The 15,026-nt window shown below is 35.2% G+C and overlaps 1 protein-coding gene across 39 annotated transcripts in view; it reads left to right on the top strand.

The window, feature by feature from the left end:
• The window catches only part of RIMS2 (regulating synaptic membrane exocytosis 2), a 449,774-nt gene that overhangs the window by 129,544 nt on the left and 305,204 nt on the right, over positions 1–15,026 (top strand). For 6 of the 39 annotated variants that reach the window (XM_051785154.1, XM_051785140.1, XM_051785139.1 and 3 more), the window contains exon 1: positions 7,505–8,090. The exons of 30 other annotated variants lie outside the window; for them this stretch is intronic. In XM_051785154.1, the coding sequence (XP_051641114.1) occupies positions 7,969–8,090 (122 nt within the window). In that variant the 5' untranslated portion in view covers positions 7,505–7,968. Of the gene's footprint in view, positions 1–7,503; positions 8,091–15,026 lie in introns of those variants that run through there. 3 more of the 39 variants (XM_051785144.1, XM_051785153.1, XM_051785143.1) reach the window with 1 other exon arrangement.

Raw genomic sequence — 15,026 nt, forward strand, 5'->3', positions numbered from 1 at the left:
AAAATCAATCCAATCTCTGTTCTAGGCCAGCAGTTCTTGACTAGTGAGACACATCTCATTGGTGAACCATCCAGAACTGCAAATGAGGCATAAAGCAGGATTCATGTACTGTAATGAGGTGCAAAGAATATCAATTGATTGTAAGTCAGCTGGAGGTAAAATTGGTTGAAATACACTCCTCTAAAGCACGTGTTCTGCAGGGTGCAGCACCTACTGCATAGTGAACCTTTTGTATCAGTGTATTACACGGACTCCTTTGCTTCAACCAGTGTATAGCAGCTTCCTGTTGTTGGATAATGCAGCTATTCCTTTAGTGAGGGCAATGAAGTCTCAGGTTTTTTTTTCTAACTCTGATTGCCTGATTCTTCCACCTCAATAGTATTCCTTTAATACTTCTAGGAATATTTTTATATATTATATACCCCATGTATGAATGTGGACAAATGTATATATTCATACTAGAATTTTAGGATGCCTAGCCATTGCAGTAAACTATCAGACACTCTGAGGAAAATGGAGAACTGATTATGGGATCGTTACTTGACCCAGAATATCCAGCCATTTTTTTGTGGAAAAAACAGATTTATTTCTCCTGTAGGAAGCTGACCAGTCCCACAGACATGAAACAAAATTAGTAGCATGTATGAATTATTTTAGTACAAAATAGAATCATGCTTTTGCAGGTTGAAGAAGTAATTTGTACATTTAGTAGACAAATAGGTTGGCTTTTGGTTTGCCAAATGCAATTTCTGCCCCAGTATCTCTTCATGTAAATTATGCCTTAGGTCAGGGTAGAGATTAAAAAAATTAATATCCCTAGATTTTAGGGCTTCTTTTCTATATGTGATATCTGCCAAAATTCCAATAGGAATTTTGCTAGAAACCATGCAGATCCATAAAATACGTGTGTTATATGTGGGGAAAATGCAAGAGTCAGAAAAGGGGAGAGAATGAGCACACCTGGACTTTTTTCTGATATGGTGTCAGAACACAGCCAAGACAGGAACTGGAAAGTGTTCTCAGATCCAACAATAGAAATGCAACCACAGAGTTATATTTCTACGTCCTAAATAAGGAACTTAGACAAGCATAAGAACACTTCATTAAACCTATTTTTGGGCACTCATGCAATTTTGGGTCACATGACTTTTTCCCCCCACATGTTCCTCTTTCTCTCTATTAATTATACAGGAAGAAAAAGGGGACTAGCCTTTTAAACTACACTCCTTAGTCATCTGTATTTAGGTGGGATGAATCTGAAAGTCTTTGTTATTAAGTTTAAACAATCAAAGTTCAACTTCTAAATTTGCCTAACATCAATAATGTCTTTATTTTTAAGCATAGACTTCCCTAAGCAAGGAATAGTCAGAAATACCCAGATCTAGCAAGTAAGGCAGAACTAGGCACTGGAGTTTTATTGCAGACCAAGCAAGTTGTATATATTGTGTAATATTCAGAAGCATGAGAAGGACAGAGATAAGAGAAACAATTAAAATTAAACATTTCATGTAATTATTTTCAACTATTCTATGTCTTGTCATATTTAAATAAAATTTCCCATGTTGCCTTTCAGCTAATATGTTAAAGAGAATTCCGCAGAGAGGTTTGAGAAGCCATATCTATATTAAGCTAAGGAAATTAACCAATAAGTCAAAGTTATTCATGTTAAAGATAGCTTAAAAATAATTATACTGGGAGGTATACCCTGTTCTGAGGCACACTTACTGATTCATTTTGAGAATTAGTGCTGTTGTGGTATAGTCTATCATAATTAATAACAAAAGGTTTTTATGTTATATTTTTCCTATTTCCCTTGTCCAATTTATTTGTTTTTTCCTCTGTCTTACTCATCCTGAAATGCGCAATTTGTGTGGTCAGTGCCAGTTTCCATATGTGTTCACACCAGGCCTAACAGTAGGATTTCCCAAGTGAACATATGGCACATTTCATATTATCTGCATAAGGAACAAAATCAGACCTACCATTGTGCTATCTGAGTTTTTTATGGCTAAAATTATTTATAGCAAGTCATCTGCCATTTAAATTTCACAAGTCTTCATTGTTTCCTTTCATAGATTTAGAATTTAATTAAGCAGTAACTGGTCAAAAAAAGATAAAATCTCAGTTTCCAAGTATTTAATTTATAAAATGTATTCTTTGCAAACTAGTAAATTTGCCGGCAAAATCTCATGTTTAACTTCCTTGCCACATTTTAGAAAGTTTTAAAGCCATATTGATCCATGGGTCATGATTGTTTCTTAAATTTTCTTACACCATGATGAGATGCAGTGAAATGAGTTGTTTTGTGTCCTCACAGAACTTCAGCAGACCTAATTAAGGACAGTTGGCACTTTTCTGCTTAGAAAGTCCAAAGCTGATCTGGAATTTCCCATCAAGGCTTGGCCTTTTGGGCTGATGTGCTCTGGACTCCTTGACTTTCTTGGGAATCTATACATGTCAAGCTTAATTTTGTCTTTCATTAAAAAGTAGACAGTTGCTTCCCTTTTCTCCCCTCTGTCTTGATGACGCTGCGAATTTTCAGAGAGGGGAATATCCAGATTCTAAGGTGCCAAAGGTATACTCATAGCTTATCTTTGTATTTTATCTAAAGGTATACTCATAGCTTATCTTTGTATTTTATCTAAAGGTATACTCATAGCTTATCTTTGTATTTTATTCTCAATGTAAGTAGATTAATCAGAGCATCCTCAACCTTTTTGAGTGTTGTTGCACTTGCTGGGTGTCTTTGTGACTGAGGAATGGTGCACAGACTGCTGCCACTGGCACCAGAGCAGTTCCAGTATTTGGAAACGTGCTAGAGGCACAGTGTTGAACTGCGCTTTTGGGCCTTGATCCAGGCACTGTTGGCATGCAGTGTTATCCCTGATTTCACTGGAATTAGGCTACTAAACAGTTGATGCTACAAGGAATGTAGCTCAACAGACTTAGGAATGGCAAAACTCTAGCATCCTAAACACAGCAAGTAAGAGAAGGCTTTGGGGTTCACACTTCTTGTGGGGACCACTGACATTATTTTTACCTGCAACCTGAACCAGATCACTTAAGCTTTGTTTCCTAAAATATTTAAGAGATAATATACCTACAAGGTTTGTGATGATTATCTGTTTTTTTGAAGCTCATTCTGAGATAAATTCTTATTATTTCATCACTTTGTATTACTGCTGGTGGAGCAGGAGATGAACTTTTGTGAGTCATTTGTGCGTGGAATACCACTAACAGCAAGTCTAATGGAAACTGAAGAATGAGGGAGTTAAATATAACAGGGAGGTAGTTCCATGAGCTCTAGAATCAATAATGGTGTCTCATGTTTTTCTATCCTACATCTTCTGTGATGTGGTGGTGGATCACAATAAGTTAAACACCTTTTCCTATCACTTTTGATAGTTTGTCAAACTTTAGATGGCAATGGTGTGGCTATTTAGTGACCATATTCTGACTGTCTTTCTACTGTGAAAGTTAATGGGTAATGGCTCAGTTCTACCTCCTCTCCCTCTATGTGCACTGACTTGGGTCTTTCTTCTTCTATGATGATGCTGATTTTCACACAGCTTGCTAGAATTCAACTATTTAAATATGGAATTAACCAGTCTCATCAAGCATATTAGTCATGGTGATAGATGGCAATATGGAACAAAAAATGGATAAACAGACTGTCCAGGTTTCGAAGTCTCATATCGTTGGCTTAAAATGTGTAACTTAGGCTAAAAGGAGAGAAAGATTACTATTAAATGGCTATATGGGAGAAAAATGAAGGAGGACACTGAAAAGATTTATATGAATATGGATTGAATACCTCAAAAATTAAAGCAAAGAAACAAAGACATTATGGAAGATACTCAGAATAAAACACAAGAAAGAAAAAACAGTATTTGATGGTCGAACTTGTGAATGAACCTTTTTTTACTTTACTATACTTTGGTAGTGGGTATTATCTGTAACAAGGTTTGGTCTCTTAGGTGGAATTTCTATATCTTCCATTGTAGATCTGTGACCTGACTACCAGGGAATAAAATCAGTATCACTTTCCCATTCTCAATTAATGTTTAACTCAGTGAATTAAATAGTTCTCTCCATATTTAATATTTTACGGGAGAGAGAACAGCATCAACAGCAAAGACAAAGTCCCTTTGGAATAACCAAGAAGGTATTGATGAGGATATGCTTCATGGTCATATTTTAGGAAGCTAGAAGAGAATCTTGGGACTCAGTTTTGCATGTTCCCTGACACTGTTCTACCTGCCAAACTACCTGTAATAGAAAGAACAATGCATTTTGAATGATGCTCAGGCACCAGCTCAAGGAGAGGATTCATTATTCCAATTCTTAGACAGAGACTGATGCTTACCTGTAGCCTGGATCTAGGTATTTTTATCTTTTTTGGATAGGGACTTTATGTCTCTCTTTATTATTTCCTATATTAGATATTCAGAATGGGCTTCTATGACTGCTATGATTCTTATGTGATTAAATTTACAATTGTAGATTTTGCCTTAGTTGCTAAACTTCTTTTGTGAACATAAACCTTTGAACATTGATGTAAGGAAATACAAATGAGTGTGTACTTTACTTCTAAAGAAAGTCTCGTTGCATTTCACTTGCAGTAGTGAAGTGAAATGTCCATCTTTCAGTGTAATTTGTGTTAGTCCCTTAAAATCATGTCCCACCTTGGAGCATCAGTTTGCTAATCTAAGCCAAAATGAGTAGTCCTGTAAACTGTAATAATATAACATCATCCAATGTGTGAAACCACTGTTGTTTACTTACCTGTCTGGAAATCATTTGTTCAGATGTTTTTTCTTTTCATAATGAATATACTTCAACAGTCAAAATTTTTTCATCATCAATATTGAGCTAAATGCTTTGATGAGGGCATATTGAAGAGCAGTGGTGCTGCATTACAGGTACTTATGTGCTATTAATCACCCAATTTTATTTAGTATCTCGATGAAAAAAACATAGAGGTTTGGCTTTCTGTACATTTAAAAAAATCCCACTATTATCCCCAAACTTCAAGTGACTCATTTTCTTTTGCTTTTCCATCAAGCTATACTTACATACCAGTAGATTAGAATGGAATTGAATCCAAGATTGTTCTTCTTTTGATTGTCAGTTCCATCCTCGTTTTTAAAAGAGATATACTTCAGTGGGCAGAGCCTACTCTGCTCGTGCTCCTTCATTCCATGTACAGCCTCTTCCTGTTAGGTCTCTTTACTTCCTTGTTTCTTCTCAGCCAAACAATTATATTTTGGAAAAGGTGGAAATAACTAAAAATAGGTCTTAGTAAGAAGTCTACATTAATTACAAGAAGGAATTTTCTATTGGCTAAAGGGTCTCTTGGAGAGTGTTAGAAGGGTCAGGAAAGAATGGTAATTATACTTTTTTCTGTACCATTCATTTTTTGGTATAATAATAAAAAACAGCTTTTCTGGTCAAGAGGAAATTCAATCTTGATGAAAATTCTAGGTGTCAAAAAAAAATGTGTATTTGCACAACCCCCCTGCCATTATAGTTGAATTTTCTGCTAGTAGCAAGTATAGAGTTTTTGCCCTTAAATTTATTATTTTATTTTTATTTTTTTCCCTATGAAAGGTTTTATATGCATGAATATCTGCACAGTATTCTTCATTTCTTACCCCAAAATTAAATAAAAAATTAAAAGTTTCAAATATGTATCCCATTTTGTCAGTAGTTTTAGAACAATTTTACAAAAAAAAAAAGATTGTATGCCCCAATTTCCATTTTAAATATCTGAAAATGAAGACATAGAAGGGTGAATGTCAAATTTTCAGAACTTGGCTGCAACTGCAGGAGCATTTAGGCTGTGATGACCATTTGTATGATACACAACAAAATGGTGATGCACTTGAAATATATGATCAAATATTGGTCTTGTACCTACTCCATGGTCAACACTGTCTCTGAACTCTTAAGTGTTGGATATTATACTGATTGGACTGACTTGAATCCTTTGTGATCCTCTGTTTCTTGGAGCAGATACAAAAAATTTGTCTTTTCTGATGGAATAAATGTAAAGGCAAATTTTTTTTGTATGACAAACATGAATTCTCCGTAACATAAGTAATGTGTTTTCCAAGTATTATTTTTTCCATTTTATTATAGCAAGATAACCATAAGTACTGATCCGTTCCTACTCCAGGATCTCAACAGTTACCAGCTTTGACATACATATAGCCTAGTACTTTTTACTGCAAATTGTAATACATTACTCAAAAACAAATGCTTCCATAATGCACAGTATGCTATAGATATAAAAACAGGTATTAAAAACTGTTTTGTTTAGTAATTTTTAGGGTTTCATATGAGATTTGCAAACAGCTTTATTAGTGATATTTTCACAATTAAAAAAAAGTTAAAATAGGTGTTAGTAATGAGTCCTATATGTCTCTTTTAGAGGGGCCTGGAGATTAATTTGTTCTTATTTTTTTTTTTTTTTTGAAAATAGTTGCCATCCTTCTGGCCAAAGAAGCCTGGATGGCTTCTCCCTTCTGAGCACATAAATACAACACTTTAATTAGCTGAAAGGTTGCTTATTCCCACATCATTTGGGATTAAAATTGCTTTCAGTGGAAGAGCTTTAATAATGACCCTCCTTTTATGTTGGTTTATTTGGAGATTTTGTAATTAGTGCTAAGATGTTAAAAGCTGTGGATAGAAAATGAGATATTATAAAGAAAACCTTTTTAATTGTTATTTTTCAATTTGACAGTGATAGAATATATTCTGTACTGTTATATAATGTCATCCTCTGGCACAAGCATTGAAAGAAAAAGAAAGGAAAAATGTTTTGTAGTCAGAACCACTTATTTTCTGTACATTTAGTGGTATTCACAGTGCATATTATGTTGCAAAATCTCTGTGTTCCATTAGACGACTGATTCTGCTTCTTGCTCTTTGACATCCTATACTTTATGTGTACTGGTACACAGGCTCCTAAGATAGTGGGTTTTCCTGGAAGTAGGCAGGTTTGGAACATCCTAAGAAGTGATCGATTTTTCTCGGTTCTATCATGGCTGATTCAGTGCAATAAACTTTTGAAAGACACTGAAGACTTCTCATTTTGAAATGCAGTGCATATGTGTAATGCAGCCACTCCTTTTAGTAACGGTTTAAATTTGTGTAATAAATCATTGCCTTGATGCTGTATGTACAGCACCTGACAGAGTGGTTATGTATAGAATGTATACTGTTTGCTTCAGTCATGAATTCATATTACCTTTAAATGTTTGCAGTGAAAAACCTGTTATCTCATGTGAGGTATATTATAGCTTTTCAGATACGAGGCAAAAGGTCTATTGTTACAGTCTCAGTGCTACATGTTGTTTATTATATGAATAATATTTTTAGAGTGGTCTTTCTGCCCTTTAGAGCTGCCTTTGTATATAAAAAAATAAATTAAAAATTCTACATACATGGTCACGGATATTAGTCATTTTTCCAGGGGAGGGAAGGAGGAGGGGAAGATGCAGAAATCCTCCTCCTCTTAGACAGTAGTAACAGTGTGAGGATGCCTTGTCCTCATTTTTTTTACTTCTGAGATTTTATTGCTGGCAGCCAGATGTGCTGAAACTCCTGACGACAGCATCTATTCACTGCGTGTTTTTAATAGGCTTAGAGAAATATGAGTAGAGTACATGAAAGCAGCTCAGCTTCACACTTCAGCTGGGAATGCCCAAAAAGCTTACTGCTGTTTAGAATTCTTGCTACAGTCGGGAGAAAGCCGCACGGGTACTAAATCTTCTACGACTGAATTAGAAGAATAATGACTGTACAATTAACTATCAGCCCCTGCTCATTTAGGCACAGTTTTTACAGAGATCAGGAGAAATATGGAACTTGATTGGCATATTTGTATTTGATGGTGTGTACAAAATAGATGACTTTTAAGACAGGTGGTGAAGAAAAATAGAAGAGAAAGAAAGAGAGAAAATGCAATTTGAGACACTGCGCCAGGTCTGCAATTCTGTTTTATCTCATTTTCATGGGGTTTTCTCATCCCCTCCAAATATTTTACAAAATGATCTTTTTGGACAAACGTTGAACAACACTAGGTGAGTAGAAATGAAACATTTTTGCTTTATCATTTCTATTCTTATACTGATGGTAATCTATTTGCATGCTTTTCAATGGGGTACTTTTATAATTGCACTCCTAGATATTAACATTTTTATGGTAGCAGTGAGTCTGTTAGTGTTTTTATGTTTTATGTAAGGATTTACGTGAGAACTCAGTCTGCAGAAATAAAACCAGCAAAGATAGAATAAAATATTTAAGATGGTTATGTATCTTCCAAGTACATTAGCTGCCATTAGAAGCTAGCATTATTAGCTGTAATCCTTAAAGCATATTAAATATTCATAAACAAATTTGTCAGATAAAATGATTTCTATGTGGATATGGCAGTGAAAAGATTAAATGCTCAGAGATATCTGTTTAACCATACATAATTTATTGGAAGATGCAAATTAGTAGTTCTGCATACCTTTTGCAAAATAGGCAGAAAGCAGTTCCTTATTTTTAGAAGATTTAGATTCTGCATGTGATGCTTTTCAATAATCTTTTTAACTAGTCAAATTATAGTTGATCAGTGGACGCTTTGCAGCAGGTCAGTCAGCTCTGTAGGCTGTCCTTTTGTGAATAGCTGTTGTTTTGTGGGAATTAGAAATGATAGGGCAAAGTAGTTGTTTATCCGTGTGAGACAGTTATTGAACTGGTTTCTTAGGATTTTTGAGGGGGTAAACTGAATTAATAATACCTCATTTCTGTGGCATTATTCAGTAAACATATATGGTACTGATGTTTAGAACTTTTTCATACTTCTGTTAAATATTAACAGTAAAAATTATTAAGAATTTCATCTGAAAGAGTGGGAGTGCAGGTCAGGGAGAATAAGAATCCTGTAGTTTTCTATAAAGATAGTGCACTGATGGAAACATTCTGGAAAAACAGTGGAAGTAATATTGCAGTGACTATATCCAGCATTTTAATCATCTTCTCTGTATCTGTGGGAGAAATCCCTTTTAAATGGGATATTATTTCTTAAATACAGTGATATTTGCACTTAATACTTCAGAAAACTGTTATAATTTTATTTCCCAGATTTTTTTGGTAAGGATTCCCTCCCTTACTACTGATGTTTCCTTTAAAAATATTTTAATATTTATTTAATGTTACTGTTTTCAAGTTTTGTTATCTTGTTTATGAATTTCTAATTAGGCATGCAAAATTATGGAGGTAGCTTTAGCAATCATAGTTACTGTTATGAATTAAGATATTTTTAGATATATATGAAATCTGTATTCAAGGAGATTTTTCTTATATCCCTTTGCTGTACTGTGAAATCTTTGAAGCTCTACAAAATGGAGCAATAATTTATGTATTATCAGCTGTGATTGTAAAACTGTACATATTTCCAAGTGCATAGTTTCAGGCCTGCAGCAACCAACAAAGCCCTTAGCAACTGTTCTAATCAGCTCCCATCCCAGTCCTGCTTCTCTGCTTCTCTGGATCTGCGTTTGCAGATCAAAGTGCATGCTTTTTGTAGATCAAGGTGCATGTTTTTTGTTAATTATTTTACAGGTAGATGTGCATCGTGCTTTTCGGTGTGTATTTTGCTTGTAGACTCGGGCAAAAGCTGCAGCTTCAAATCAAAAGACATTAGAGAACTGTTTTATTGCATTTGATGTGCCTGAGATTAGAAGTATATTTATCCTAGGAGACTGGCAAACAAGAAAGCATTGTTAGGAAATTGAGCCTCCTACTTAGCATGGGCTGTCTTATTTAGGATGAGAATAGTTCCGTTGTTATAAGGAGCAATATAGTGTTTTTCTAGGTATCAATGCTTTCAGCCTCGAGAAAACTGCAATTTTTAACAATATGCAGCAGTAATCGGGAAAGACTAAGACATGCTTTCTCTGTCTTCTGACACTAAAGTTATGTGAAAGTTTTTTAAGTTATTGAGTAAAAAGATTCCCTCTTCTGAATAAGTAACAGTATTTTAAATTTGAGCTTGATAAAATGATTTTGAAGGAGTCATCTATTAAGTAGTCACTAAAAAGTCTCGCTTGCATTTATTTCAGAAGCTAGTCTTTTTATTGTCTTACTGATTTAAAAAAAATCTGTTGTATTTTTGTAATTAAATCAATGTCCTGTATATTATAGTTAGATTTTTCTCTTAAAGTTTTGCACAATTAATCTAATGCACTTGCTAAAAACTAATTGTTCATGCATTAAGAGTTGATGTTTCAGAACTGTGGTAAAGAAAACATAAATACCTACAGCATGGAAGAGATTCTGCTTTGATGAGGTATAATGCAGTCTGTCTCTTTGGTCTTCAAAGTTCTATATTTTTTCAGACTAAAAAGACATTATTATTTTTTTTTTAAGTTTTTTTTTTTTCTGTTTTTATATCTAAAAGGTACAAGTCATAGTCCAGAAAGATAACAGCTGACATTACACATGGAATGATTAACTGCTGCTTACACAAAGTAATAATGTGAAGAAAACAGGTTAATGGATACAAATAGTACAGTGATAATGGAATGTAAAACAGAAAGTCATAGGAAATGAGGAAGTATACATATAACTGTAACTGTATATACATTCCTCCTAATTTTCACATCGTCTGTTCTTGGAGTTCTTGTTCTTCAGTTCTTCCGAAAGTTTTAGATATGCTGAGATTTTGTTGCAGGAAAAACAGATATCTTGGGCTTCACTTTCTGATATTATACCAAACATTGTCAGGAATTAAACTGTTTTTCATAATTTCCCATAGAAACCACATATGAGTCGGGTTCTTATTTGCATAGTTTTTTCATTGCAGTAACTGATGTGGGAGGATCCAAATAATATTAAGCTCCTTGTGAATTAGATTGATTTTACCATTTAAATGGGTTTAGTTATCCTCTCCAAACAGCTTCTGTTGGAGGAATATTGCACTTGAGTTCTTTTGCCGGGTATAGGGCAGCACTGTCCTGTAAGATACTGTTGAGAGTGTAAAAGAGAGAACTGCTTTACTGGGCCTCCCTCTTGTTCTTACACAGTTCTTTCTGACATTTCAGCTCCAGCCAGCTGAAGCAGTAAGAGCTATGATTTTACCTCAAAATTGTATTTCACCTGTGTTGGTGACTGTGGTGCTATTTCCTGTGTCATAAGTTACTTTCTTTTGAAAAATGCTTAGAATTACCTCATGTTGAGAAGCCATAAGAACTGTTTTTCATTCCTAGCATTTGGCAAATAGCTAGTTAGTGGAATAAATTTTTCATGTGTCTGGGAAAAGAAATCAGGAGACCTCTTCTGAAAACACAGTATATGCTTACATTATATCCGAGTTTCAAAGCAACATCCAAAGGAGCTTCAGCTTCTTGAAGTCTAAAATTGTCTGATAACTTTCAGTGACATACTTTTCTTTCAAATAACAAAAGATTATGAAATATAGTTTAAAAATGTTTTAAAAACCTTTAGTAATGAGATAAGCTGGATTTTCTGATTGCCATTCTTCATTTAGTGTTTAGTGTACAAATACTGTGCTGTCAGATGCTCTATTTGTAGCAGCATGCTTCGAGAAGTCACAATTGCTTTGGGCAATATTCAGATTAACACATCACTGCATAATGGCAAGTATCTTTTGTAACTAAAATTGATAAAACTGTACAGAGGAGTATCAGTCCAATTTTGCCATTGCAGTATATATTAAAAGTTTTTCTCAGAGAATGAAAAACAGTGGATTTACCTAAACTTGGTTTCTCACATAACGTATTGCTACTTTTTTTTGTTATAGCTATGTGAAAGAGAGTTTGTTGTTTAGGTTGGCCACACAGGGGCATAAGATAACTGATATATTCAGCCCAAAAACAGTACAAAGGTTCTTCAAGAATTCTATGTATAACAGAGACTTAGGAATTGTCCACGTTTTGAAATTAGACACACTTAGTTAAAAAAAACCAAATTGTACTTTCTTTCATTAAATTAAACCCCAGTATTTTTAAAGTCTCTTAAGAATTTTTATGTTTTTAATTCCTTGGTAAGCATCTTGTATATAAATATACTGATTTTCAGCAGGTTACTAGAATACCCAGAGCCTGTTTGTGAAACCAGATATATACATTGAAAATATAATTTTAGCAGAAACATATGATTTATTTTAATTATTTAATTTTCTGCTTTCTTTTCTAAATATACCTAGTAGCTATTTACTAACGCTCCATTTTATAATGAAGCCATCACATGATATCAAGAATTACTGGCACAGGCAATTGTTGTTTTTCATGGTGCAAGTAATGATTACTTTGACATTGAAGGGAAAAGATAATATTCTGTTCTTTGTTGGAAAAAAATTTTGTCAAGATATTTCTGTAGAATAGATCTGAGAAGGTTTTTTTTCTGACTCTGTATTGGTTCAACAAAGCAAGAGGTTTGCTAATATTCTAAGAGAATGTTGCATTTTCAAATATTACTAGCCTACTAGCCAAGGAGAAAACACCATAATGATGTTAGAACTGGGAGTATATTGTCCATATTCTGTCATGCAAAACTGAATAATAACTGAAACTGCCTCTCCTCAGTTTCAAAAACTAGCTCATTTATAGCTACCTTTAAAAATTAGATTTGTTGGGATTTTCATGCCTGCTCCTTTTTACCTCCGTACTAGTTTCATAGTATCCTGCTTTAGTGAGTATCTCGCTTTCTCATTAAAAAACATGCAATGTTGGTAAAAAAATCCAGAAATTTTGTTTGTGTTCCTACTTTATATTTTTCCCTTAATGACTTAAAGGCATAGCAAAGCTATTTCCTCCCCTTCTTCTTAACTGTTTGTGTCTTGCCTCAGACCCAATCAGAATTTCAGAACTAAGCTAATTCCAGTCCTAGATCTCTATATTACCTCAGAGAGGTTGTACATGTCAGACGATCCTCTATGTTTTTTAATTCCTAAAATTAGAGGCATAAGTCATATTCAGGTGAATCCCTATGTGCACACACACACACACACACACATATATATAAACTTCCATAAAAACAAGGGGAAGATTGGCAGCTGGGACAGCAAGTTGTATATAATGGGCAAAGGGAAACTCAGGCAGCTGTGCATTTGGTCTTTTCTGCACCTTTGGTATATGTCCCTCATAGAACACTCTGTGTGCTCTTCAGGCCTCACGTAAGTGCATCTAACTCTTGCTTCTCTGCACACTTGCTTCTGTGGGACAAAGTGGGACTAGTAGCATGATTTTCCAAATCTTCTCATGTTTCTATTTCCATTGGAGGAAGCAACTGAACATACTAACTTGCCCCAAAGCTATTTCTTTCTGAGAAGAAGTTCTGTATTCCATCCTGTCTTGGCAGCTGTTGGGTTTTGGGTTTGTTTTTTGTCCCTATTTCTAGGAAAAACCATTCCTGTGACATTCTGTTATAGATATTTTCAGAGACAGAAAAGTAGAAGATTTCCTTATAGAACCATTTCTCTTCCCATCTCTTCCAGCTCTGGAGAGAGATACCTTCTGTTACTTCCACCTCAGTTGCTACAGATTTAATAAGGTGACATATGCTTCCTCCATGAATCTCACAGAGCTGTGGATATTTGCAGCCATAACAGGTTTCTCTCTATTCTCATTGTGCATGAACTGCTGTTATCCGATGATGGCAATAAAATCCTAGCTGGCATATGATCTTAACCTCCCACCAGGAAGAGAAAAGAGGATGGATCAGAGATGGATAATTTATCTCAATTCAGCTAGTATGTTAAATTCACAAATTTAAATAATCCTAAATTTGGAAATGATTAAACATGCCTTAAAACTTGATTTTTTTTTTCCTCACCTGGGTGAGAGCAACAGAAATCTAAGCTATACTTGAGTTACCAAGTACAACATTTTCTATCAGAACATGTAAAAATAATCTCTTTTCAGTCTTGAATAAATCAGATAATTCCTGTCATTCCACATATCATCCACATAAGATGTGGATATTATCTTCTTTTTCTGGAATAAGAAGGAAGAGGCCATGATATTAAAAAATAACTATGATTTTGTGTACTCGAAGTATTTAAGAGATTTATTGAATGAGGAGAACTCAGTACTTTATGCAAACCGCATGTTCCAACATCCAGAAATCAAGGTTGCTCATCTCAACCCTTGACTAGGTAATAGGTATATTTGAGGATAGATTGAGCTGTGGTGACTGGAATAATAACTAGCCCCAGATATCCATTTTACTCTTCTTCAGGGTGCTGTCACTCTGGTAAAACTGGCATGAGTGCTAAGCAAACCTGCTCCATACTGCCTCCACTGAGAGTTTGGTATATTGGTGTTCAACAAAGTCAATACTCCAGACTGTTTACTGTAGCTGGTCAGACTCATATTCAGAAAATATTTCATTTTTCCCACCTGTGTGGTCAAAAGTTCCTGGTAAGAGTCTTCACCAGTCCTGCTTCACTCACTACCAAGGGTGTGAAAAAATCATGGAATCACCGAATATTTTGAGTTAGAAGGGACCCATGAGGATCATTAAAGTCCAGCTCCTGGCCCTGCCTTAGACAGCCCCAAGAATCACACCATGTGCCTGAGAACATTGTTCAAACACTTCTTGAACTCAGACAGGCTTGGTGCTCTGACCACCTTCCCTGGTGAGCCTGTTCTAGTGCCAACCAGCCCCTGGGTGAAGAACCTTTTCTTCATATCTTACTTCAATCTACCCGGACACAACTTCATGCCATTGCCTGTCACTGGTCACCACAGAGAAGAGATCAGTGCCTGCTCATCCTCTCCCTGTCATGAGGAAGTTGTAACTGCAATGAGGTCTCCCCTCAGTCTCTCCAGGATGAACAGACCAAGTGACTTCAGCCGCTCTTCACAGGGCTTCCCCTCCAGGCCCTTCACCATCTTCATTGCCCTTCATTGGATGCTCTCTAAGAGCTTTCTTATATTGTGGGCCCCAAAACTGCACAGAGTAGTGGTTAACAGCACTCAGGTAGTCCCTCACCTTCTTTACACTCC

Source organism: Manacus candei, unplaced genomic scaffold (assembly GCF_025592945.1).
Source record: "Manacus candei isolate 608988 ecotype Guabito, Panama unplaced genomic scaffold, ASM2559294v1 h1tg000019l, whole genome shotgun sequence".
Lineage (NCBI taxonomy): Eukaryota > Metazoa > Chordata > Aves > Passeriformes > Pipridae > Manacus > Manacus candei.